Here is a 27556-nt window from a genome sequence, read left to right on the forward strand (position 1 = left end):
TAATTCTAAAGCACGAAGTCCGATCCCACGTGTTTGGAAGGCAGGGTGTTAAAAGCGGCAGATTTTCCACCTGCTTTTTGACCCTCGTTCACACTTGACCTTTCCTGTACAAAGCTATTGAATGGGGGGGGGGTGAGGATTCAAGGCACTTACATTTCATTGGCCAACATTTGCCCTAATGTAAACGCCTCCGCTGGATAAATACAGGAGTGACCTTCCACTCGACCGGGTAGAGGAAACGTGTGGAGCGCTTATTCAAAATGCTTGCTTAGGGACTCCGTGCCACTGAATATACCCGTTGAGGACTACAGTGGATTTTCGGGCTAGGGTTGTGCAGGCAAAATGACAACGTTTTGGAACATAACCGAAGGACTAAAGGAAAACTTGTTTCTTCTGTAAGCCAGTCGAAATTCGCCCTTCTATGGATGAGATGCTTCACTCTCCAGGCAGTTCTAGTTCCAGTGGGGAGAACTGGGGGTGGTTAGGAGGAGCTTTGCTTATTTTATTGTCATCCTGCGTCTTCCATCCAAGTTTGCTAGGAGGTTTTGCGGCCCTTGCCTATTCCAGATCACTTATTGGTTACTTCTCAGCATTCTTAAACAACTCAGTATTATAACTCCGAGCGAGGGCGAGTCTAACTAAAGAATGGGCCGAAGCTCACACTCTTTCAGTATGTGTGTGTGTGTGAAGTGCTGTCCAGTCGCTTCCGACTCATGGCGACCCTATGAATCAATGTCCTCCAAAATGTCCTGTCTTTGACAGCCTTGCTCAGGTCTTGCAAACTGAGGGCTGTGGCTTCCATTACTGAGTCAGTCCATCTCTTGTTGGGTCTTCCTCTTTTCCTGCTGCCCTCAACTTTTCCCAGCATGATTGTCTTTTCTAGTGACTCTTGTCTTCTCATAATGTGGGCAAAATACGATAGCTTCAGTTTAGTCATTTTAGCTTCTAGGGTCAGTTCCGGCTTGATTTGATCTAGAACCCACTGATGTGTTTTTTTGGCAGTTCACGGTATCCTTAACACTCTCCTCCAACACCACATTTCAAAGGAATCTACTTTCTTTCTTCTTCTACTTTCAGTATACCTAGAGGAGAATGCACGGGCTTGACCGCCCAAGGTGATGTACTTGTATTAGCAAGCAAATCGTATTTTACTCAATGATGTTTACTCCCTATTAAATGCCTGTAGCCTCATAGCACAACCCTGTGCAACTTTACTCGGAAATGAATCTCACTGGGTTCCGAGGGGATTTACTCCTAAGTAAGTGGTACATAGGATTGCAGCTCTTGTCTTTCTATTGATCCCCAGAAGGGAATGCTAGTTTCCCCACGGAGGAATGGAGGGAAGGCAACTGACCCTCTCTAGGCCTCCTACCTCACAGGGTTGTTGTGAAGACAACTCCAAGTGCCCCGAGCTCCTTGGGTGACAGTGAGGAGGGATATGTGGGCGGCTGTGTTAGCGATCTGGATCCAGGAGACCGGTTAGAAATCCCGGACAATTAATTTCCCCAGCGTCTTGGGAACCAGAAGGCAGAAGCATCGAGGGGGCGCCCCTTGATGGTTTCAGCGCCGACAGTCGATTTCCATGGGTTATTTACTGGCCCCTGATTGGCATGGGCGGGGAGACCAGATCCCTTGGTTCCGATCGAAGCCCCCCCCCTCCCAGTCTCCCTCCGCTGGCTCAAGGCGCTGTCCGCCGTGGGAGAAGGCGAGAGCCGACGGAGGCACCGGGATCAAACGATCAATCCCCGTTCCTCCAGATAATTATTTTAAAACCCACGCTGGAATTGATCTCCTCTTAAAAAGCCGCGTTTTATTAATTGTTTCCTCCCCCCCCCCGTCTCCCTTGGCGGAGGTGCCAAGGCTGCTGTTGTGGGTAGCCCAGCATTAATTAGGAACAGCCTTCCGAGGAGGGGAGGGGAGGGGAGGGGAGGGGGCCCAGCGGAAAAGGGAGCGCGCCTGGCTGCTTGGGAACCGTTTCCAGGCATCCCCCGGGCTTCTTGCACCCTGGCCCGAGACACGCCAGCTAGAAAAGTTCTGCTGCGACCCACGGCGTTTCTTTCCAAGCGACTAACATGGAAAATCGCGATCCTATGCACGTTTGCGCGGAAGCAAGCCCCCTGTGTTGAATGGGGCTTTCTACCAGGTAAGCGTGCGTAGGATGGCAGTCAGCTTTGGGGGGGGGGGGAGAGAAGGAGGCGTGTTAGAAAGGAAACAATGATTCAGTGCTCCAGACAAGCAGAACATGACACAGGTAGCTCTATTAACCAGTTCTCCCGTTAAGGATCCTAGAGCTGAAAGGGATGTTTTAGGGATCTGGGAGAGCGGTGCAGGAACTAGGACCAAAACACACGTTTTGTAGGACGGTTAATCCCGTCCCGATAGGGGATGTGGTCATTCACGTCCATCCTCTTTCCGCCCCGGCGAAGGGGGAGGGGGGGGAGCCTCCACTTGATATGGGGCTGTTATCTCGGCACTTTTGCTAATAGGGGACAGAAACGTCATTGCTGGGTCAAGCTGCCGCCTGAGTGCGAATTGAGGCGGCGGGATGCGAAAATGACACCCGCTTAGCAGTCCAAACCTGAGTTTAATGGGATTGGTTTCAATGGGGTTGGTTTCAACGGCCGGAGCCGGATTCGCCGCGATGTACTGGGAGCCAGCCTGGCCGACTGTCGTGGCTTACTTCCCGGGAAGGGAGGGCAAGAGGGCATTTTAGGGCTGAAATCCCAAACCCCATTAAACTCCCGAGGCTGGTTTCTGAGTGAGCATTGCTAGGCTCGGGATATGGCCCTAAGGACAGGCCCTCGGGACTTCCTTCCTTCCTTCCTTCCTTCCTTCCTTCCTTCCTTCCTTCCTTCCTTCCTTCCTTCCTTCCTTCCTTCCGAGTAACCATGCATAGACTCCAGCTGCACACGTGTTCAGCGTACACACCTTTAGAGTTCCGGAGGTAAGCGCAGCCGGATTGGTTTCCTAGGGGGGGAGCGGCAGGGATATCTGTGTCCAGCACGTGTTTGAATGGTTCTCCCCCCCCCCCTCACTTCAAAATAATAATACAGGCAGTTTCATACTCGGCTGTTGTTCATGAGCAGATAGACAGATATGTGACTCTTCTGGCATTTCCGAGGGCCGAAACCGTCCGAGGAAGACCAAGGCACGGGTGGCCTTCGCGGGCCAGCTGCGTCTGACCAAGCGGGCCTCCCTTAGGCCCCGAGCGAGGCAGGGATCCAGCAGGGGCCCGCGGACCTTTTTGACTGTCTCGGCTGCAACAGACAAACGGGGCCGCCCCGGACCTCCCCCGCCGTCCTCTGCAGAAGCCAAGCCCGTCCTGCTGCGTCGCCCAACCCTTCCGAGTCCCTTGCCAACCAAACAGACAATCGCCTTGAGGCTCCTCGCCCCCCCTCCCCCCCAGTTCCTTACCAGAAGCCAGAAAGCAACATTTGCAAAGAATTTGTTTTTTTTGGGGGGGGGAGAGGTGGGGGAGGCGACCGCGTTAGATTCAAAAAAAGAAGAAGAAAGAAAACCACGGCGAGCGAAATAAGCGAAGATGTGCAAGGATCGCACGCCTGCAAGCTTGCCCGGCATGTTACCTTTTTATTGAACAATCAGATTCTCTCTTGCCTTTCCTCCCCCTTCCCGGTTGTTTAGCAAGAGTTACCGGACGAGCCTTTCTTCCCAGCGCGAGTCCTTAAGGAGAAGGGCCTCCTTCGAGCCAATCAAGTCTTCCCCGACTTTTATTTTTTTGGCGGTGTTTCCTTTCTGGGAGAGAGAGGGGGGGGGGAATGCAGAGAGATACCTGTTTGGGAGGAGGCTGGAGGGAGAGGAGGGGGGGGAGTTTCATTGGATCTCTCTCTCTCTCTCTCTCTCTCTCTCTCTCTCTCTCTCTCTCTCTCTCTCTCTCTCTCTCTCTCTCTCTCTCTCTCTCTCCCTCCCTCTCTCCCTCCCTCTCTCCCTCCCTCCCCCCCTCTCGTTCAGCTCTTTGGCTGTCCCCTAAATCAAGGTGCAAGGGATGCCAAAGCGTGATGAAATGCAAAGAAAGCCAATTGCTGGCCTGAGGTGGGGGAGCGCGCTCCTCCGCGTCCGCCCGCGACTATGGAGCAGGCAGTAATTGCTGGAGACAGCGAGAGCTGGGGGGGGGGGGGGCTGGGCCGAGGTAGCCCGGTATAAATAGTGGGATCTCCCATTGAAAGGCATCAATGACAGCAGGAGGGATCGAACCCCTGGCCGGCGCCCCGTCTTCTGCGCGCGCTCTGGCGGCCGGGTGGCGGAGGACGAGGATGATTTAAAACGCCCCCGGCCCGCCCGCACCCCTGCCCCGGCACCCTTCCACGCCGCTTGGCCAGAGGACGAGGTCGGGGCTCCGGAGTGGATCTCAGCGGGGAGGAGGCTCGCTTCGCCCTGCCCTTGCCCGGCCGCCTCGCCATGGAAGAGCTCACCGCGTTTGTCTCCAAGTCTTTCGACCAGAAAAGCAAGGAGGGCGGCGGGGGCAGCGGCGGGGGAGGCGGCAGCGGCGGGGGCAGCGGCGGGGGCAGCGGCGGGGGCCCCGGCAAGAAGGACACCATCACCTACCGGGAAGTTTTGGAGAGCGGGCTGGCGCGCTCGCGGGACCTGGCCCACCCCGACGGCCCCGGCCTGCAGGACCTGGCCGAGAGCGGCGCCCACTGCCCGGTGCACCTCTTCAAGGAGCACCCGGAGAGCGACAAGGACAAGCTGAAGGACTTCAACCACGCCGGCAGGACCGCCGAAGGTAAGCGGCAGCCCCCCACCCCACCCCCCAACAAGGCGACCATCCCTAGGCTGGAGAGGGCCAAACTTCCCGGAGCTTGGAAAGAAGCTAGAATAGGGGAGAGAGAGTTGGGAACTTCCGATCCGTTTCCCCTCCCCTCGGCTCCGAACAATAGGCGAGGAAGGAGGAGGGCGCCGAGGCTGGAAATCGTTTTTGCCCTTTGCTTAGTTTTCAAGATAATTCACAGTGGGTCGCCGTGTTAGTCTGTTTGCAGTAGTCAAAAAGGGCAAGAGTCCAGTAGCACCTTAAAGACGAACAAACATATTTTCTGGTAGGGTAGGAGCTTTCGTGAGCCACAGCTCACTTCTTCAGATACAGCTACTTTCGTGGCTTACGAAAGCTCATGCCCTACCAGAAAATATTTTTGTTAGTCTTTAAGGTGCTACTGGACTCTTGCCCTAGTTTTCAAGAGTCCGCTTTCACCGAGCAAGGGCATCTGGTTGGGACTGCGCCTCTGTGTAGCCCCTTCGATTAGAGCTAAGTTTAAGGGGGGGTGTGTGCCAGAAATTTAGGGGTCACAGAAGGTTGGGGAGAGAGAGAGGAAGATGGGGGGGAAGGTGGCGACACCCCCCGTTTTCTCAATGCAACCCCGTTTTGTTTCTCCGTGAGTTTTTCCAGGGCTCAGTTCTTTCCTCTCAAGTCCCTGCTGTTAGATCGAGTTTTCCCTCCTCGCCTTGACCGCTCTTTTTCATTCACAGTTTCCCAGAGAAAGAGGCATTTGAAATGGGCCCAGGCCGGGGAGTTAATTGGAAAGTTGAGAACGTGTTTTTCGGTGGTTGGGACAGGCTTTGCGTCTCCTGGGCTTGTCTGGGGGGGATCAAATAGTGCCCCGGCCATCGGGCGGAGAGACACGACCGCCAAGCCAGGTTTTTTAAAATAAAATTAGGAGGGACAATTGAACCCCTAATCGTCGGCCAGGCCTCTTTCCCCTGGCTGTCTCCTTCCGCTCCTTGAACTCCGGAAATCAAAACTGGGCTTTGGAACCGACCCTGTCTCTGCATCAAGGTATTTCAGATATCCTGCATTCCTCTTTCAAAATCACCATTTTCAAGAAAGGCCTTGTCGCTAAAAAAACAACAACTGCAGGCTCCTTAAAACCTCAGCCTTTGCGTACGTTTCATAATTCGGCATATTTTTTTGTATATGTCAAACCCTCTCCAATATCAGGGAAACGTTCAAGCCCTAGTGATAGTTTAAATTCTGCTTAATATCCCTGTACAAACACGATCATACATGCTGAATAGTCTGGTGCGACGATACTGCAAGATGAGCAAATAAATTCACCCTACACGCTGCTGTACAGTATTTAGAATGTATTTAGTATTTAGAATATTTTTTCTTCTAAATACTAAATTCTAGAATGTATTCTAAATATATATATAATCATTCATTTTTAGTCTGCATTTGAATTATTACAGGTCAAATGACACAGAGGAGGTCTAGCACCGGCGTCTCGGGTAAACATTACAGAAACAAAATCATTACCATATTTGTGAATGATTTGGGACGCTGAGACTTGTATTCATCAAAAGAATCGCAAGGAGGGGAGCCCTTCGAACCTTAATGGGAAAAAAAGGGGGGATGCTGTGATCAAACACACCGGTCTGGAAGTCAATTCTATTGAAATAAGCATAAGTGACTTCTGGATAATTTGTTGAGAGATCTGGCCGTTAGAGACAACAGGCTCTGTTGAAATGGTGTCCCTTTTGTCTGATCAGTTTTATAGCCAGAAAGCAAAAAAATAAAAATAAACACAAAAGCAATACAAAACCATCACGGGATCCTGCTCTTTGATTCCCCACCCTGGACGTCGTTGTAAGGAAAACATCACGTCGCCCCTAAAGGAAACGGAAAGATGTCTCTGGTAATGTCCATGCTGTAGAGGTTCGCCTTGATGTTGGCTTTGAGACCTGCGCGGGAATACTAAGCTCCTTTTAATTTTTCCAGCGTGTCCCACTGAAATCAAAGGTTTTTACCCGTTAAGGGAAATCGTTGCTGAGCTCCAATATTACCACCCTAAACTCGTGTCCTTGGAAATAATTCGTGTGGGTTTGAATGAGACATTTCCACGCAAGGGAATCTGGGCTCTGAGTGTCCTGCCTTCTGGGGGTCTGTGGGTGGGAGAGAGACAGCAAAGGGGGGGGGACCCTTTGGCAACAGAGCTAGACAGTAAAGGAAGCAGCCGTGTTTGGCCTCGATCCTAACACAGTTTGTTCTTGATTCTCAGTTGGAAATCTGGGGACTGCTGGGTCGGTGGCGGCCCAAAGATGGAAGCCGCCGCCCCGAGCGTCCTGAACGAGCATGGGACTACCACCGACCTTCTCCGTAGGGCTGAGCTCCCAGGAAAGAAAGGGGTTGGATCGGGCGGTCCCTTTCCCTTGGCGGCGCCTTCCCGGGGCCTGAGGAACCCGAGGCGCCAAAGCCAAGAGGAGAGCTGCGCAGTCAGCCTCCCCTGCCGGCTCCCCGCCGCCTTCAAAGCAGGCAGGGGGGGGGCTTTCAAAGCTCCCTCCCCTCCCCCCTCCATCAGCCCCCTCGCCCCGCCGTCCCTTTGAAACGGGATGCTTGGCCAATGCGGGGCAGGAAAAAAAGAAGGGCTCAGCAGAAGACCTGCAGGCCAGCCCTGCAGGGATGATGGAGCAAAGGGGCCATAGGCCGCGTTCCCCGGGGGCTGCAGCGGAGGAAGAGATCTCCTTGGGAGCCTTAGTGGGGGTCTCCTCAGGGCAGGCAGAGACGGGCCTGCCCTGCCAAAGGAGCACCCCCTTTCCTTCCTTCCTTCCTTCCTTCCTTCCTTCCTTCCTTCCTTCCTTCCTTCCTTCCTTCCTTCCTTCCTTCCTTCCTTCCTTCCTTCCTGGGCCTGCAAACAGCGACGGGACCCTGCTGGGACCAGAGCTGCCCGATTCGCCTGGTCCGTTTGCCGGGCTCCTGTCCCGTTCTCGCGGTCTCCGACTCCTGTGTAGCCCCCGCGAAGCTCCCTTCACCCTGCCTTGCCTCTAGTCCACGCTTTTATGCCAGGTGCGCCTTCGATTTGAGCGAAGCCTCTCTCGCAGAGGTTTAAATGTCTATATATATATATATATATATATATATATATATATATATATATATATATATATATATATATATATATATATATATATATATATTTAAACCAGACCCTTCAACTTTCTCTGTCTTGCTTTGGCGTTTGAATCCACCCAATATCTTTTTTTAGAAAGCAATATGCCCACCCACCCCCAGTGGCAGGCAGAGGCCCCGATCCACCCCAGGGCATCCTTTTCCCGATTGGAGCTTGCCAAGCTAGGAGCTGGGGGCCCCCTTCCCCCAAGGGTGTCATTTCCTTTTTTAATAGCTCGCTGGGGCTTAAATCGCCGCCAAGCTGAGACTCGGGCGGGGGGGGCATCTGGTGCTATAACTCTGCTCTGGTGTGTATAGGCAGTGCAGCCCCCCCCCCCAAAAAAAAAAACCAGGGCCAGGCGTCATATAGCTGTGATGGTCGAAGGCTGGCCTACATGGCTAGACGGGGCCTTCGGGAACTGGAGGTGACCGGTTGTGTGCGCTCAGCGGGGACAGCGGCTCACCTTAGCTAGAGGTTGGAGACTTGTTTCTGGGGTGTGTGTGTGTGGGGGGAATAAAGTCATGTCTAAAGATGCATACTAGCCCTACTCTTCTTACAGACTTAAAAAAAAAATCTGGACGGTCAAACATGCGATGAAACTCTGGGAATTAACGTTAATCAGAGAACCGAAAACAAAAACCAAAAAAACCCGTTGCATGTATAGAACACGAGACCCGATTTCGGCCAGAAGAAGCGTTCTGTGCAGTCCGCACGCTGAGTCATTTAGGAGGGTTTCTCTTCGCCCCCGCCCCAGTCCTTCGGAGGGCAGCTCCGAGGCCTCCTCCGGTGTCCAACGGGGCCGCGTCCCTTTCCTTCTCCCTTGCAGGGATCTACGAGTGCAAAGACAAGCGGGAGGACGTGAAGTCCGAAGACGAGGACGGCCAGACCAAGCTGAAGCAGCGGAGGAGCCGGACCAACTTCACGCTGGAGCAGCTCAACGAGCTGGAGCGGCTCTTCGACGAGACCCACTACCCGGACGCCTTTATGCGGGAGGAGCTGAGCCAGCGCCTGGGGCTCTCCGAAGCCCGCGTCCAGGTAAGCAGAGAGGGGGGGGGGACGGGCCGAAGAGACCCCCTCCTGGTCTCGCTCCGGATCTGGAGCGCCGGACCCCCCCCCCCCCAAGGCCGTCGTGGCGGGCAAGGCCAAGATGCCCGGGTGCCGTCTGGGGAGAGCGGCTGCCGGAGGCCCCCCCTGCACTTCGGGCCCCCAGGGAAGGCTCCAAGCCCCCTTCAGCCAATCCGAAACCAACCGGATTCTTGGTTAGCGCCTCAGCCAGCAACTAGACGCTTACGCATGGGAGGTTTTGCCTTGGATTTGCTGCTCTCTAGATGCGCGTTTTTTCCCCCATGTGAATTCTCGCAACTCTGCATGGGGGGGCTTCTTGTTGAGTTTTGAGAATCTGAGGATGGGAAAAAACGGGCGTCTAGAGAGCGGCAAACCCAAGGCAAAACCTCCCCTGCATAAATGGCCTTAAAAGTGCTTCTTTCTGCTGATGCGGAAGAGGAGAACAATTGGGGTGGATCAAGCTAGGCTCGTTGGGCGTTTTGGGACTGGATTATCCCGAGCCAGCGGGGTGGGGGGAAGCGGCCCTCCGTTTGACTTGCATAACAAGGGTATGAAATTCATGGGCCTCCATCTGCCCTGGTTTTTCCGACCCCTCCCTTCAAATCGCCTGTCTCCCAAACCCCTGCAGAATAGGCTGAGATTTTTTAAAGAAACCCCTGCAGAATAGGCTGAGATTCTTTGCTGAGATTTTGGCCCAGGGAGGCGTGCTGTTGAGTATTCTCAAAGGTCCGCCCTGCGGGGATGGTTCGTTAGAGGCCGGACTGGGAAACCCGCACACGCATTAGGGGGTCAGCCGGAGCAATCACGGCCCCATCGATTTCTCTCGGCAGACGCTGCAGAGAAAAGGGGACCGACGAGGCCAGCCTGTACAAAGCCTTGGGGGGGGGGGGGAGGCAAGCAAAGAAGAACAAGCTCGACTGGAGCTCCTGTTCTTTTCTTGAACGGTTCCTCGATTTCCCTATTGAGGAGTGGGGAGGGGAGGGGAATGGGCACCCGGAGAGCCGGTCTCAAGGCGATCCCCAATACGTTCGTCGCGTCGGCGTATTGATTTTTTTTGGGGGGGTGACTTCCACGTCACGCCTTTGAAACGCCCGTGTGCAAGGATTAATGGTAGGAATCCGATTCTGGACAGCTAACCCTCTGCCTTCAGCTTAAGTCATTTAACTTTTACAAGGCTTGGGGATTTCTCCACATTTCCCCTTTAATAAATGTATTAAAAATGTCCCTCGCCCTGTTTTCTTCTTTAAAAAACCCTAAAAACTAAAATCCCACTCAAGAGGACAGGGGTTTCTGATTTGATGTCCTTTAAAAGACGATGGTGGGAGGGGGGTTTCTCTGAGGGCGACGGAGGGGGGTGTGTCCGTCCCCCCCCCCCGCCGCCGAAGATTGATCTAACCGTCCAAGATAAATGAATGAAAAGATTAAACTTTGGCTGAAGGGGACATCAGCTTTTATGTCATCGCTCCAGCTCCTTCTCGCCCGGGCCCTATAATATCCCGCCAGAGCCTTGATGTAGTGTTTCTATAAAAATAAATTACTGGTAGCGTTTCTATTAAAAAAAAAAAATTACTTGTAATTGAATTCCGCGCTCTCCCTTTCAAGTAGTTTATTACCGGAGCAGCGAGGCACCTTAACAGGATATTCATAGTTGCAGGAAAATTGGTGTCTCGAGTGTTTGCAGGTCTTGAGATATTCCACCCCCTTTTCCTCCCCTCCCCCTTTCCTCCCCTCCCCCGCTAAGTCTTTTTCATTCTTTCACATGATTATCTTGATTCAGGTGGGAATTCTAAAAGAGGAAAAAGGATTCTTCCTCGCCCCACCCTCCTCCCGCAAGAAGCGACTGGAAGAGAATAAGCAATCGAGCCAGGGCCGTTTTTTGGTTTTTTTTTTACAGAGAATCCTTAAATCAAAACACAAACACGGCTTGATCCGCCAAATGGGGCTCTCTTGGCTTCTTCTTGCTGATAAAAGAGAGAGAGAGAAAAGGGGAAGGGAGAAGGGGGGCGCGCGGAGACCCCCAAAGATATTTTTTAATGCTGGCAGAATCGCTTCCTGGTCCCAGTCTGCCGCGCCTGTCCCTTGCTGTTAAAGGATCTCGTTTCAATTTAGTGTGGAAAAGTGCTGTAAATAAATTGGGAGCTCCGACGGTAGCTTCTCCTTATTAACCTTTTATTTTTAGTGTTGTACCGGCAACTCATATCGCCCAGCTGTCAGGGTTATAATTGAAAGTTATGAGACCATAGTGAGGAGCAGGCAGTAATTCAATTACGAGCAAATATCTTCGGGTTTTATGGCGCAGGGCTAAATTAAATGTCATTATTCACTGTCTCTAATGGAAATCAAAAGGAAATCAGATTAGAGCATTTGTGAAAGAAATCACTGAGTGATCCTTAATGAAGAAATAACTGTCTAAAACACTGTCCTGCGCTTTACTTAGCATATTCATGACTAGTTGGAACTGATCGGGAATCGCACCCGCCTTGATTTATTATGGCGGTGCGCGCCGGCTAATGCATCACTTTTATATGCCTCTTCACTTTCCCCCCTTTCCAGAGCTGAAAGGGAAGGGGCGCGATTCCTGCCGCGCCTGGGGAGAGCCAGCCTTCCCCAAGCCCTGTTCCCCCTTTAACCCGGATTAGTTACCCCACCAGGCCATCTCCTAGCCACCCTGTGCCAACAATTCCCAGTCCAGCAAGCCAAAGACCTGGGCCATTGACGCAGGAGAGGTTTTATCTTGGATTTGCTGCTCTCTAGATGCACATTTTCCTCATCCGAAATCTCAAAACTCTGCATGGGGGCTTATTGTTACATTCTGAGAATTTGAATGGGGGAAATGCGCGTCTCAAGAGCGGCAAACCCAAGGTAAAACCTCTCATGCATAAATGGCCCAGTGTCCGGAAGGCGGCAAAAACCCTCTCCGGCGCTTGCCAGGGGGATTCAGACGACCGCGCGGATTTCCCCGGGTAGTTTCCTTAAGGGGTGAAAACGCACGGCAGGTTTGGCCTTGGAGTTGCCACGCTCTAAATCCACATTTCCCCCAGCCAAATTCTCAAAACTCAAAAACAAGCCTCCCTGCAGAGTTTTGAGAATTTAGATGGGGAAAATGTGCATCCAAGGAGCGGCAAATCCAAGGCAAAACCTCCCGTGAGTTCAACCCCGCGTTTGTTTCGAGGCAAGTGTGTGGTGGTCGCTCCGGGCTCGTTCCTGCAAAGTAAAGGGCGTCACCCTGGGACGTGCTATTAGCTGCCTGATTAGTTCTCCTTTAATGCATTTAACCAGGCTTCGGACCGCACAATCGGGGTAGCGGAAGATCGGCGCCTCCCATCTCTTTGAAGGCAAACCCCCTTCGAATTAATAACTGGGATAACGAGCTAGAGAATGGTAAAAAGGTTTTTTGGCTTAACCCCCCCGGACTAACCGATCTGGATTTAAACGAAGTGAGTAAAAGGCTGTTTGGGGCTTTCAACGTGGCACGGAGGGTGCTACTGATAATTCATACTAACGGTGAAGGGTCGCAGTAGATACTTAAGGCACGTTATACAAGGATCCCCGTTGGCAAAATAATCTTGTTCTTTACGATAGTTCGTTTTAGTAAGGGGGGGGGGAGTTTTCATTGGAAGTGGGACTCCCATTGTGGCAAAGAGAGCTGGGAGTCCAACCCGAGTTCGAGACGGAGGTGTTTGGGCCGAGGACTGGGCGCGGTCTAACCCCTCCCCCCGAATTGGGAAACGGAGTTGCATTCACATGGATGGGATTTTACCGTGGGGGGGGGGGGAAGGAAAACCATTGAGGGTCGGCTCGAACCCCACAGGCTTCAAGGGACAGCCAGGAAAGCGGGGCGCGGTCGCCTGTCCAAAGCTGCCTGCTGGGTTACCTTACTGGGGGAAGCCAAGGCAGCGCTGGAGAAGGGAATGGGAACGGAAAGGGTGCTGGTCCTGGGTCCAGGGCGCTCCTGTGTGTGTTTGGGTGGGAGAGATAGTGGGTGCGTGTTTGTGGGGGGGGGAGATAGTGGGTGCTCTCAGGGCTTGATCCGTCTCCCTTCTGCAGCTATTAATTCAAGGCAGGGGAGGGGGCGGCGGCGGGACGAAGCGACCTGCTCCAGCGCCAAGGAGGCCAAGTCCCGCTTAAGTACCCCTGGATAATGAATGCCTCTGGAAGCCTTTCTTTGCACTAATTACTCCGTTGTAAATAGCCATCATTAAGGGCACGGAAGAAAGCTGGGAGGCGAGAACGGGCGCGGGGGGGGGGAGAAGCGCAGTTAGTGTTAATTAACCCGGACGCTGGACTGGGCGAGTGGAAAAAAGGCGGGGGGGGGCGGGGCGAAGAGGGGAGGGGGCGCTGCGCTGAGCCCCGGGCGGGAGGCGGCATCCTGGAAACACATTTGTAAAAAAATACGTCTCTCTCTCTTGGAACACGCTTCCCAGGCTGTTGGGCACCCCAGGGAGACACGGGGACAACCCCCCCCCCAAATTGTGCCTTTGTGGAATAAGGGGAGAGTTTACAGAATGAGGCAAGGATTACAGTTTTGTTTTTTTTTGGGGGGGGGAACCAACCTGGATGGCAGGATTAGACATAATCCCTTAAACTCAAATTTGGAAAGATGTATATATATATAGAGTATATATATATACTCAACAGGGGCGCTGACAAACCCCCACCCCCAATTCTGCCTTTGTGGAATAAGGGGAGAGTTTACAGAATTAGGGAAGGATTACAGTGGGTTTTTTTTTGGGGGGGGGGGAACCAACCTGGACGGCAGGATTAAACATAATCCCTTAAACTCAAATTTGGAAAGATGTACATATATTGAGTATATTCTATGCCATTAAAGGTTTATGGAATGGAAGGATTGTGTTGTGTCATAGATGGGCGCGGCTGCGTGCCTGCCTTGCCTTTAGACTGGGGCGTTTTGGTTATTGTTGTAAGGCGCCTTGAACCAAGAGGAAAGGCGGGGTATTAAACGGTTTGATAAACAGATAGACAACACATCACTCGAAAAAAGTCCCTCTCGGTTCAGTTGCGTCGATTCCCTCGGGTCTGGTGGGTCGCGGCTCGATAAATGTGGGGACCGTGCAGGGGTCTCGGCGGGTTTTGGTTTCGGATTGCAGCCGCAACCGGTCGAAATCGCGCACCCCAGGCATGTTCCCACCGAAGTCAGCCCCACTATATTCCACGGCGGTAACTTCCGAGTAAACGCCTACACGCACTTGCCTGTGATCTCTCCCCGATCCTGGAGTGGCTTCTTTCGACTAAACGTATATAGGCTAAGGCTACCCATCTTTGGATTTCGTCCCGTTGTGGATCAATAGTTCTTAACTAGTAGTTTTAAATAAAGACTCAATAAAGGAAGCCACAGCCTTCAATTTGCAAGATCTGAGCAAGGCTGTCAAAGATAGGACATTTTGGAGGACTTTCATTCATAGGGTCGCCATGAGTCGGAAGCGACTTGACGGCACTTAACACAACACACAGTAGTTTTAAGAAATCTGCTCGAAACAGTAACACGGAGCTCACAGGACCACTTTTCGGACGTTGGGGGGCACGGCTTAAAATTGCGGGGCGAAGTGGGACCCCTTTTCTTCCGGCTTCCCTCCAAGGGGGCCGAGAGAAGGCCCGCTTTGCTCCGGTGTAGGGAGGGATACGCAGGAGGAAAAGCGCCCCGGCCAGCCCGGAGGAGGATGCGAAGTATCTGGCACCTCCCGCTCCCAGGACGCAGCCGTGAGATCCGACTCTCGCTGCTCCCGAGAATCACGACTTTTGGGATTGTTGGAAGTCCGAGCCTGAAGGATGCTCGAAAGTATGGAGAAAATGAAACCCAAGGCTTAGAAACAAACGTTTAAAAAAATAATAATTTTTTTTTAAAAAAGCTGAACTTCTGGCTTTTGGCTTTGGTAGGAGTCACTCCAGAAGGGTTCCCGGCGGCTCAAGCTGACACAGAGATTCCTTCCTGAACGCAAAGGTCCCAGAAATCCGAAATACCACATAGCAGGGCCGTGGGGCAAACGGAGCTTTCGAGCCACTTTCAGTGCGTCTTAACGATCCATCGTTCGCAAGTGGATTTTGCCGTTTCACACTGTTAAACCCACCTTCAAAGTGCATTGGAAGTGGATTGAAAGTGCATTAATTGGGCTGTGTGAAAGTGCCCGAAATGTCCCTCCAGCCGTCTGATTTTGAGTTCCGGGAAAGGGTTTCCAAATGCGATTCTTGATGCGCAACAACGAGGTGTCCATCAGCCCTTCAGTCTCCCTACAGTCTGCGGTGGAATTCCCTCCCCCCAACATGTGTGTGTGTGTGTGTGTGTTGTTATATTGCAATTTATTTGATGTGCATCATAACAATACACACTTAACAGGACCTAAATTGCTTATTAAAATTGAAATTGTTCAAGACTTTCTATTCCTTGGCTCCACCATCAACCAAAAGGGAGACTGCAGCCAAGAAATTAGAAGGAGATTGAGACTGGGAAGGGCAGCCATGAAGGAGCTAGAAAATATTTTGAAGTGTAAGGATGTGTCACTGGCCTCCAAGAGTAGATTAATTCATGCCATCGTATTCCCTATTACTATGTATGGGTGGGAAAGCTGGACAGTGAAGAAAGCTGATAGGAAGAAAATAGATTCCTTTGAAATGGGGTGTTGGAGGAGAGTGATAGACTGCCAAAAACAAAAAACAAACAAACAAACAAACAAAAAACAAATCAGTGGGTTTTAGATCAAAACAAGCCTGAACTGACCCTAGAAGCTAAAATGACTAAACTGAGGCTATCGTATTTTGGTCACGTCATGAGACGACAAGAGTCACTGGAAAAGACAGTCATGCTAGGAAAAGTTGAGGGCAGCAGGAAAAGAGGAAGACCCAACAAGAGATGGATTGACTCAATAAAAGAAGCCACAGCCTTCAGTTTGCACGATCTGAGCAAGGCTGTCAAAGATAGAACATTTTGGAGGACTTTCATTCATAGGGTCGCCATGAGTCGGAAGCGACTTGATGGCACTTTAACACACACAAATTGCTTATTCTCCACCTGGCTTTTGGGCAGATGACTTTTTCTGCCCAAGCCATGGGGGTACTCCCTTTCCCACCCCCAGTGGCCCGTGGTATTAGGAACTCTTGGAACAGTCTCGGGGCCGGTGTGGAGCAGCCCCTGCCCCCTTGCAGCTCTGCCGCAGTCCTTCCTCGAGAGATCTATAGGCGGGGCAAACTCACCGCTTCTGCTCCCAGAGTGACGAGTGTTCTCACCGGTAAAATGGGCAGATGCCCCATGCACAAATACCCCTTAACATGGTTATGATTGATTTGCCCTTTTTTTTAAATGTTAAGGTTATTACTCACTTTAATGACATTGTTCACATGGCCAGGTCGGCCCTGAACAATGTCTCGCTGAGATCAAAATAAGAATGTTAAGGTTATCTAGGAGGTATGAAAAAGCAACTCCAAAAACTGTCATTACAACGCACTGCTTTCGTTGCAGCTGAGTCTTGCATATAAAAGTGGGGTTTGCTGACCCCTCCCAGCCCAAAACGACTGGTCCTCTTTGTTGACCTTACAGATACACTGGTAAGGCCAAAGGTTTGGTGGGGTCTCTTTACAACTGGCGGCTTAGTTCTAGCTGAAATAGAAATACCCATGCCATGGGTGAAATACCCATGTCATGGCTGCGTTGCTTTTTCCCCGTCCATTTATACCCCACTTTCCTCTCCGTTGGGGACCCAAAGCAGCTAACAACACTCTCCTTTGGACCCAGTGAAATAGGTTAGGCTCAGTAACCGTGCTGGGAAGGTCACTAAGGTTGCCACCAGGGCCGGATTTAGGTTTGATGAGGCCCTAAGCTATTGAAGGTAATGGGGCCCTTTGTATGTCCCTGTTTTTTGTGTTGAATATATGCTATATGGTAATTTATGGACCTAATAGGTATCTAAAGCCATTTGCATGTAACAGAATATGTATTTTAGCAAAGTAATTGTTGAACTGAAATACAATTAAGAAGAAGTATATTAATAGTGAAATAATTATTATTTCCTTTAACCTTTTGGGGGCCCCCAGAGAGTGGGGCTATAGCTTGTTTAGCTTATACATAAACCCGGCACTGTTTGCCACTCTTACAGCGCCATCCTATACACGCTTCTGATTCCATTGAAATCAGTGGGCTTAGAATGGTGTCGCTCTGCGTAGGACTGGGACTGCTTAATACACTTTCTGGCGAGGAATTACCATTGAAATAACAACTAACTTTAGAATAAATATGCTTAAAAACCGCGGCTTACCCTTTTACTGCTGGTGGGGTAGTCCGAGGGTTGGTACGCAGGTCTTTCTCCAAGGCTCTTGGCAAAGGGTGCTTTTCAAATTCATTGCATCATAACAATATGTAGAAGAATACGGATTACATCGGGAATTAAAATGGGGAAAGGAGGTTTAACGGAAATGGTATCTGTGACGTATGCTTGTCTGACTCCTGGATAGATTCAGCTACAGCCATTTATGCATGGGAGGTTTTGCCTTGGACTTGCTGCTCTTTAGATGCTCCTTTTCCCCATCTGGGTTCTCAAAACTCAAAAAATAAGCCCCCATGTAGAGTTTTGAGAATTCAGATGGGGAAAAGGTGCATCGAGAAAGCGGCAAATCCAAGGCAAAACCTCCCATGCATAAATGGACTTTTTGTTTTCGACAAGGTCCTTCCAGCTTGAACGAATCTAAAGTAGTCTCTCCCAGCTGCAGAATGAGGAGTTCTGTGCGTGCCCGAACCTTGCGCGCCACGTCCCATTTATCTTGCGTTGCCGACCGCAATGCAAGATAAATGGGACGCGGCGCGCAAGGTTCGGGCACGCACAGAACTCCTGCGCCTCATGAGAACAGAAAGCCACGATCTTCAGGGAAGGCAGGCCACATTGCATGATCAGAAACAGAAGCCTGGCGCTTGAGTCCGTGTGGCCCCGGCGCAATGGTGTGTATTCTTGCGACACCCGGCGGGAAGCTATGCTGTAGATCTGGCACGGTGCCCGCTCATAGGGTGGCAGCTATATGACGTGTGCCCCCATCTGCTGTCAGTGTAGAGGAGTTGGAGTGAATTGGGGGGGGGGACCCATCTCACCACCCTGCTCCTTGTTCATAATTGAATCACTTCTCATCAGTTTACCCATCCCTTCCAGTTTTTTTTTTTAAGTGTGTCAGCCTATTCTCTCCAGGATCAGAGGAGCAGACCTATTATCTTAGGTGCTGTGGAACTCAGGCAGGATGGTGCTGCTGCAGTCGTCTTGTTTGGGGGCTTCCTAGAGGCACCTGGTTGGCCACTGTGTGAACGGACGGCTGGACTTGATGGGCCTTGGTCTGATCCAGCAGGGCTTTTCTTATGTTCTTGTGACTAATCCTGCCCTATGCCTGCGGAGGAGGCTCAGAGACTAGTGCGAGGTCAGACCCCTTTGGAACGGCATCTGAACACATAAAGCTGCCTTATACTGAACCAGACCCCTTGGGTCCATCAAAGTCAGTCTTGTCTCTTCAGATGGGCAGCGGCCCTCCAGGGTCTCAGGTCTTCACATCACCTGCCTGCCTGGTCCCTTTAACTGGATATGCCGGGGATTGAACCTGGGACCTTCTGCATGCCAAGCACAGGCTCTATCATTGAGCCACGGCCCCTCCCCATCTGCCCCCCCAACAGGACCAAACTTGGCCTGGGCTTCCAGCTTCCACGACTGCCCCCTAGTTCCAGCCATTGTTAAGTGCTGTCAGGTCGCTTCCGACTCATGGCGACCCTACGAATCAAAGTCCTCCAAAATGTCCTTATCTTGACAGCCTCGCCCAGATCTTGCAAATTGAGGGCTATGGCTTCCTTTATTGAGTCCATCCATCTCTTATTGGGTCCTCCTCTTTTCCTGCTGCCCTCCACTTTTCCTAGCATGATGCTTTTTTCCTGTGACTCTTGTTCCAGCTGTTACGACCCCTCTTCTCTCTCTCTCTTTGGAAGGTTTGGTTCCAGAACCGACGAGCCAAATGCCGAAAGCAAGAAAACCAGATGCATAAAGGTGGGTACCGCTCCCCGAGGAGGGTCTGCGAGGAGGGTCGCCCGTTGGGCTCAGCCAGGCTCCTTCCTCACCCGCGGCGTGTCTCTGCTTGCAGGGGTGATCCTCGGGACGGCCAGCCACTTAGACGCCTGCCGGGTGGCGCCCTACGTCAACATGGGGGCCCTGAGGATGCCTTTCCAGCAGGTAGCTCGTTTCTCTTCCTATTCACCCCTTCCTATTCACGCCTGTCTCCCTTGACACTTGCTGCCAATACTCCTGAGGCCAAGGGGGCAGGGCCTTTGAGAGGCACGCCCTCCCAGCCTGCTGTATGCCTGCGGGGGTGGGGCCAGGAAGCCACGCCTTCCGCATTTGGAAGCCTGGCCCCATGGCTCAGTTCCCAGGGGAAAGGGCTGCGAGTTTTGCCCACGTTCTGCAGGAGGCTCCAGGCATCTTAAAGGTTAACCAAACATATTCTAGCACAAGCTTTCCTGAATCAGAGCTCATTTCACTAGGTAACACAGTCTCGGTACGGAAAAGAGGTTTCAGAGGCGATTGCCCACCCTAAGAAAGTTGACTCCGAAATAATCCCCCATCACGCCAATCGGATTTGAAGGAAGAGTGTTTAGGGCCGCTGCACTGGTGGGAAAAACCCACTCCCTTCATTTGCCCCAATTTAAGGACCAAGACTGGGTTTTGCACTCTGCTCTTTTATCACTTTTGGTGTGTCTGTGTGTGTGTGGGGCCCCCCCGTACCTGTCAGTATCAAACTTCTGTCCCTAGCATCCCATAAGCAAACTCATCCAGGCAGGTAGCTCTGAAGCAGTAATACTTTATTAGGAACAAAAAGACAGATTAAAGGACTGACTGCCTACAGGCAGGTGAGGCTAGTAATGGGGAACACAGGCAGGTTACATGTTAAAAACACTACGGACTGAAAAGGTAAACATTGCTAGGCAACCCTGAGATAAGCAGTTCCCAGGAAGACAGACTAAACACCACAGCTGCAGAAAACAGGATGAGCGGAACTGTACACAGACATTCATAGGCATGAGAACCAAGGACTTGACATGCGGCCAGAACCTGGCCTGACTCATGTCAAGAGCCTTTGCTCCAGCCAAAAAAAGGCAAAGGCCTGACAGTACCTGCCATAGATGTGTGTTAGAAATCCAACAGATGCAGCCTTCCCATGAACACCAGTTGATTTTCAGGCGTCCTGTTTAAGAGCAGGAAGAAACACGGTCATCCTAGCCCTAGAAACCTCAGAGGGCGTTTTCTTTCTTTTTCGAACACATAAACACATGAAGCTGCCTTATACTGAATCCATCAAAGTCAGTATTGTCTACTCAGACCCGCAGTGGCTCTCCAGGGTCTCAGGCAGAGGTCTTTCACATCACCTGCCTGCCTGGTCCCTTTAACTGGAGATGGCAGGGATTGAACCTGGGACCTTCTGTATACCAAGCAGATGCTCTACCACTGAGCCACAGCCCCTCCCCTGCTTCCTTCTCTCCTTTCCACTCACCCATCAACTGACATTTTATGTGCCCCCATCTTAAACTATATTCATTAACTTAATTTATACTGCACCTTTCTCTACAATGGGGATTTATACTGCACCTTTCTAACAGTGGGTGTAATATTTGTCTACCTTATAGGGATGTTGTTGTAAGGATTACTGACTGTTCTGTGAGGATTAGGATGATGAAGAAAACTTTTTTGAGAGGTGCTGCCCTTCTGGTTCCTTCTGCTATATCCCAGAATGTTGCGTTCCTTTAGCGTCCTCAGAGATTTCAGCAGGACCCCACCAATGCAATCCTTTACCCACCCACCAGGTTAGGTCGAAAGGTCCAAAGTCACCAGTTTGAGACATGTAGCTGTTGACAAACATTGGCTTGGTTCTCAGAGAGGTGTTAAACGGGGCTCTGGGATAGCAGCGGAGTGGCTCGCATGACTGTATGCTTCTCTCTTAAAAAACAAAACAAAAGAGAAACCTAAGGTAAAGGTCCCCTGTGCAAGCACCGGGTCATTCCTGACCCATGGGGTGACATCACATCCCCACGTTGACCAAGCAGACTTTGTTTTATGGGGTGGTTTGCCAGTGCCTTCCCCAGTCATCTTCCCTTTAACCCCAGCAAGTTGGGTCCTCATTTTACTGACCTTGGAAGGATGGGAGGCTGAGTCAACCTTGAGCCAGCTACCTGAAACTGACTTCTGTTGGGATCAAACTCAGGTTGTGAGCAGAGCTTGGACTGCAGTACTGCAGCTTACCACTCTGCGCCACAGGGTTAGGGTTAGGAAAACCTAGCATGTCAGAAAAACAGTCAGGCAAGTGTAAACTCCAATCTGCAACAGGGGGTGTAATATTTGTCTATCTTATAGGGATGTTGTTGTAAGGATTACTGAGATAACTGTATATGAATTCCTCTGGACATCTAAAGCACTATACAGGTTAGAAGCGAGTAGGGGGTTTTTATGATCAAGATTATACTGCAGCCGATACCTTCCTCCGCTGTGCTCTGCGCTGTACCAAAGATCAAAGTGATCTTCTGGCCCTCCAGTTTTGCCTTTAAAATAAATCTTCATTAGCCTGACAAGAGGCGGCGGAAAGCATTAATAAATGAGAGCAAAGGAAAGGGCGTAGGAAGGAATCACTAAATAGCAGGGATTCAGGTCAGAAGAAGGCCTGGGTATAGCCTTGGTGAGGGAGCGCCTGTTGCCAGTCATTGGGGCGGATCCGGTTAGTTCAAGGGGGCTTCCTTGAGGATGAAACAGGACTCCAGGGGCAGCTTCAAGACGAACTCAAGTAATTGCAACATTGACTTTGGTGAATTCGAGCTGACTTCATCAGATCCATGAAGTGGTCAGTCACTAGGCAGAAATACACACATGAACATATGAACATGAAGCCGCCGTATATTGAATCAGACCCTTGGTCCATAGGGTTACCAACCTCCAGGTAGAAACTGGAGCTTTCCCGCTTTTACAACTGATATCCAGCCGATAGAGATCAGTTCACCTGAAGAAAAGGGCTGCTTGGGCAATTGGACTCTATGGCATTGAAGTGCCCCCCTCCCCAACCCCCCCCTCCTCAGGCTCTGCCACCAAAACCTCCCGCTGGTAGTGAAGAGGGATCTGGCAACCCTACTGGTCCATCAAAGTCAGTATTGCCTACTTAGACCAGCAGTGGCTCTCCAGGGGTCTCAGGCTGAGGTCTTTCACATCACCCACCTGCCTAGTCCCTTTACCTGGAGATGCCGGGATTGAACCTGGGACCTTTTGCATGCCAAGCAGATGCTCCACCACTGAGCCACAGCCCCTCCCCTCCAAGCTGCAGATAAAAGAAAAGTGGTTGGGGGTGCGCGGAGGTGAGGGTAGGATGCAGAAGTCCCAGCAGCTATTCCAGCAGCCGCCTCTGCCTCCTTTCCAAGAACAGCGGTAACATCTTGGGAAAGTCCAGGCATGACATTTATATGTGCCATTTATGCACAGGAGGTTTGGCCTTGGATCTGCCCCTCTCTAGATGCACGTCTCCCCCATCCGAATTCTCAAAACTCAAAAACAAGCCCCCCACATGCAGAGTTTTGAGAATTCAGATGGGGAAAAGGTGCATCTAGAGAGTGGCAAATCCAAGGCAGAACTTCCCATCTAGAACTGCGGAGAAGAAGGTTCGCTTTCTGCGCCGCATCACCGTTTGCACTGCTGATGGCGGAGGACAAGGATCAGGAGGGCTGCCAGCTTTTTAAACCGAGCCAGCTGCTGCGCTTGGAAACGGCGTCTTGGTCTCCAGTCAGGGGCCGTGATAACCTTGATCTTCGCATGTCGTGGAAAGCTTCCTCGGCTGACATCTACAAATGTAGACTTAGGCCTATACAGAGATCTCCAGCAGTACCCCAGATCCCACAGGCGCTCTCTGGTCACAGAACAGGGGTGCTGGTAGCGAGCAACCTTCTTCAAAGAGCCTGGTGTGATTTTTAAACAAACTTGGTCAGAAAAGCCGCCTGTGAGATTCAGTTCGACAACACAGGCTGTCGCCAGGCAGGGCGCATGGGGTGAGCAGGCGGTTCTTGCAGTCCCTGGGGCAGGGCCGGATTTAGGTTTGGTGAGGCCCTAAGCTATTGAAGGTAATGGGGCCCTTTATAGGTCCAGCTGTCCTTTGTCAACAACAAATTGTCGCTGTTTTTTGTGTTGAAAACCGTATATGCTATATGGTAATTTATGGATCTAATAGGTATCTAAAGCCATTTGCACATAACAAAATATGTATTTTATCAAAGTAATTGTTGAACTGAAATACAATTAAGAAGGGTGTAGGCTAGCAGGCGGAGCCCATTACTTACATCATAGGAGCCTACACAACACAAAACACTGTTGCTGTATGTAGGTTTTATTTTATTTGTTTTTTATCTGATATTTTGGAAATGTACATCCAGTTTTTTTTCCTTTACATTTTTTTGGGGCCCCCCAAGAGAGTGGGGCCCTAAGCTATAGCTTGTTTAGCTTATACGTGGCAGAGGTGAGCTCTACTTTTAGACGCCTTCAGGCCAAGGTCAGGGAAGGAAGGAGGCCCTACCAAAACAAAGCCATGACTTTGGCAGATTGCTGCCAAAGTGCCCCTTGCCGCCGAGGGAGGCGCTAGGAAAGTAGGGCTGGCTCCAGCTTGTTTCCCCAGGGTTTCTGGAAGAAAACTGGGAGAAGTAAAGAGAGACCCAAAAATCTTGGGGCGGGGGGGCTCTTATTTCCTGGCCTGCTGCCTACCCTGCACCGCATAGAATTGCCTGGATGCTGGCTTGTCAGTTTCATCTCTCTCCCCTCTTAAGGACCAGAACGAAATTGACCAAGGAAGTGTCCCTATTTCCCCACAAGGTTAAAGTTGCCTGGGATAGAAAGGATTTCTCCTGCTACAGGCAAGGAAGGAGATGGAGAAAATAAACGAACCCCCAGACAAGACCACCGGGTGGGACTTATGTGTGCAAGAATATCCAAGCTCCCCCCACCCCCCAATTATCAGTGCTTCTTTATGGTTTTCACAAATTCTCCAGCCCTTTTCACAGGCAGCGTTCTGTCTAGGGGGGAGGGGGGGTGTAAAAGTAAGGCTGCTTGCAATGAATGCAAAAGCACTAGGATGACTGACAGGCACTTAGCAATTTCTAAAAACAAATTAAAAGTATTGAATAGCCACTCTCTCGCACACCAGACTCAATAATTCCAGTTGGGTGGCCCTGATAGTCTGTAGCACTAAATTCCTGGGGGCTGTAGCACTAAAATCCAGTCCAGTGGCACCTTAAGGACTAACAACATGTATTCCAGCATGAGCTCTCCTGAGTCACAGCACACTTCATCAGAGGTGGAATAGATAATTTTAATCACGAGCACCCACAGGCGTTTGTTTTTCCACTCCGCAACCCTTGGGGACACCCTCCCCAACACAGGGTGAGCTAAGCCTCTCTAGCTATTTCGAATCCTTTATCAGAGTGTTTATAGGTGGCTATAAATAAATACATCTTAAAATAGCCATTTTGACCAGAAAACCTTCAAATAGGAAAAAGGGGAAGAGACCAGATGGAGAATGCAGCAGTATGCATCCAGCAGTGAACAGAATGAAGCCTTAAACAGATTCAACCCCCCCCCCCCAATTTCCTTAGCTGAAGCGTCCCATGAAGTGCATAGGGTCTGCAGAGTGGTTTCTGCAGAGGTTGGGGCTGCAAGTATTGCTGTTAAGGTTTGGGGGTGTTGATATGAGCTGCAATGGAGTCCCAAGAAGAGCTAAACCCTTCTAAGCCATTGGCTACAATGGACTTAGAGGAGTATAACTCTGTTTCGGATTGCACTGCTAATCTTTTCAAACTGCAGTATCTCCTTTATTTATTTACTTCGTTAAACCCCACCTTTCTGTCCAATAGGGACTTACACAGTTCTCTCCTTCATTTTATCCTCACAATGACCCTGTGTTGTCGGCTGAGAGTGTGTGACTGGCCCAAGGTTACCCACTAATCTTCCATGGCAGAGTATGGATTTGAACCTCTGTCTCCCGTATCCTAGTCTAAGACTTTAGAGAAAGCCCTGTCTTTCTCTATCCCACTCCCCACCCAGGGAATTAAACTGGAAATTATAGACACACAAACAAATGAACTTTCCTGTCCTCCCTGGAAGTGTTCATCTTGTTTGAGCTATTGCTAGAAGAAGGTTCCTGTCATGATCGGTGGACTCTGATCTGGAAAACTCTGGGTTTGATTCCCCACTCCTCCACATGAGTGGTGGACGCTAATCTGGTGAATTGGATTTCTTTCCCCACTCCTCCACATGAAGCCAGCTGGGTGACCTTGGGCCAGTCACAGCCCCACCTCTCCATACTCTCAGCCCCACCTATCTCACAGGGTGTCTGTTGTGGGGAGGGGAAGAGAAGGTGATTGTAAGCTGGTTTGATTCTTCCTTAAGTGGTAGAGAAAGTCGGCATATAAAAACCAACTCTTCTTCTTCTTTGTGCAACACTGCATTTTCTTATTTATGACATAATAAATATTTAGTTTTTAAAAGATTTCTCAAGACTCCTTTTTGGTTTGGTTCAGCAAATCAACACGATGACCCCTTTGGAATTTAGCATTGTCTCAGGGGTATGTAACAAGGAAAGGGATATTGGAAAGTAGATTTCTGCTGATTGCCATGCCCAAATTGAGGGACTGTGAGCAGTAGATTAAAATGCAGACAATTTTTTTTAAATTATAAAACACATCCTGACTGCATTTGTTTCCTCTTTGTTCTTGTTCATTGGGAGAATGTCTTCCTTGCACTGTATCTTCCCCGTGCAAGGAAACAGATTTCTTCTGCATGAACTTGCAGATAATTTAATATCTACTAGTGTTGGAACTGACCCTGGAAAAGACAGTCATGCTAGGAAAAGTTGAGGGCAGCAGGAAAAGAGGAAGACCCAGCAAGAGATGGATTGATTCAACAAAGAGAGCTACAATCTGCAGGATCTGAGCAAGGCTGTCAAAGATAGGACATTTTGGAAGACATTGATTCATAGGGTCGCCATGAGTCGGATGCGACTTGACGGCACTTACACACACACACAGTGTTTGGATGCCTGGAAGCCAAGGTCCTCAGGGTAAGCCCCACCCTAAAGGAAATCCATGCCCACTCAGTGCCACACCAGGCCACATGGTTCCCTAAAGTTCCCTAAAGCAAGGCAGTACTGCTATGTGCAATTATTTAATGATCATGATAAGCAGAAATCTGTGTCACTGGGAAGACTAACCTTGCTTTATCCCAGCACAAGCTTTTGTGGACTACAGCCCATGTCTTCAAAATAAAATTGTACTTGTCCTTAAGGAGCTATGTTTGTAGTCATAGACTAACTTGGCTACCCATTTGAACCGATGAGGATGGATTCCCTAAAAAGTGATCTTGGTGCTCCCTTCCAACCACAGAAAACGTCCCAGTATCCAAGGGGACTATAAGCTATGCTTCTTTGCCTTCTCCCCTAGAAAGCCACACCTGAACAGCATTACATCTGCTCTTGATGACCAGCTATTGACTGACATGCTGGGCCATTTGTCCACTATATCATGAAAATTCCCTTTCCTAAGGTCTAGTCTAGACAATATAGTAATCACAAAGGAATATCTCTTTTCACTTGACATATTTGTTCATTTTTAAGAGTTATCACCTGGATCTGGCATATTGATTTGGTGGCTTGCCATTGCAAGCATCAACTTCAAGAATTTCATGATGATTTCATGATGATTATGGGATATTTTAAGCTTTTGGCAATTAGAACATTTGCATTATGCTCCTAGGAATGACACTTTTATTAGCAGGTGGCCATAGAGTTCTGTTTCCAGACCACCTGAAAGAATGGAGACATCCAGCTGTCTGTGTGTCTATGATTCTCTTTCAAAATGATGGATTCCACAACTTCCTTTAGACAGTTAGCACCGACTCATAGGATATGAAAATTCCTGAGCTCCGAGAGGCACACGCACACATTGCAAGGGATTTTTTTTAATGCTTGACACCAACAATACATATCATCCTTTGCACTGCACTTGCCAGACATCATGTCACCAGCCAGGAACGTGGTCAGCTGCATTGTGCAGACCAGGCCTAACTCTCTTGTGTGGTTCTTTCCCCAGGTCCAAGCTCAGCTGCAGCTGGAAGGAGTCACCCATGCACACCCTCACCTCCACCCTCACCTGGCTGCGCATGCCCCTTACCTGATGTTCCCTCCTCCCCCTTTTGGACTCCCAATTGCTTCCTTGGCAGATTCTGCCTCTGCAGCTGCCGTGGTGGCTGCAGCTGCAAAGAGCAACAGCAAAAACTCAAGTATCGCGGATTTGAGGCTGAAGGCCAGGAAACACGCAGAGGCCCTGGGGCTTTGACATTTCCTTCCCAGACGCCTGTTTGTTGCCAAGGATGGACAATAACTCTCCCTCCTCATCTCCTTTAGCCCATCTCCAAGCTTGGCTGGGATCTGGACAGTTGTTACTTTTCAAAAGGCCTGTCAGTACTTCTCGAGACGATCCGCACTGGCCAATCCTTCCCCCCTTCTTCCTTTCAGCAACTTATTCAGTTGATCTGAGGACTGAAGGACTCGTCCACTTG

General features: G+C 50.4%; 1 protein-coding gene across 1 annotated transcript; it reads left to right on the forward strand.

Annotated features, from left to right (window-relative positions):
* The first annotated feature begins 4416 nt into the window (after positions 1–4416).
* SHOX (short stature homeobox) lies at positions 4417–27556 on the forward strand. The gene is made up of 5 exons (XM_056861983.1): positions 4417–4741; positions 8722–8930; positions 18922–18979; positions 19074–19162; positions 27088–27556. The coding sequence occupies exons 1-5, from the start codon at positions 4417–4419 to the stop codon at positions 27331–27333; spliced, it is 927 nt and encodes a 308-aa protein (XP_056717961.1). The 3' UTR covers positions 27334–27556.

This window comes from Euleptes europaea, chromosome 16 (assembly GCF_029931775.1).
Source record: "Euleptes europaea isolate rEulEur1 chromosome 16, rEulEur1.hap1, whole genome shotgun sequence".
Taxonomy (NCBI): Eukaryota; Metazoa; Chordata; class Lepidosauria; order Squamata; family Sphaerodactylidae; genus Euleptes; species Euleptes europaea.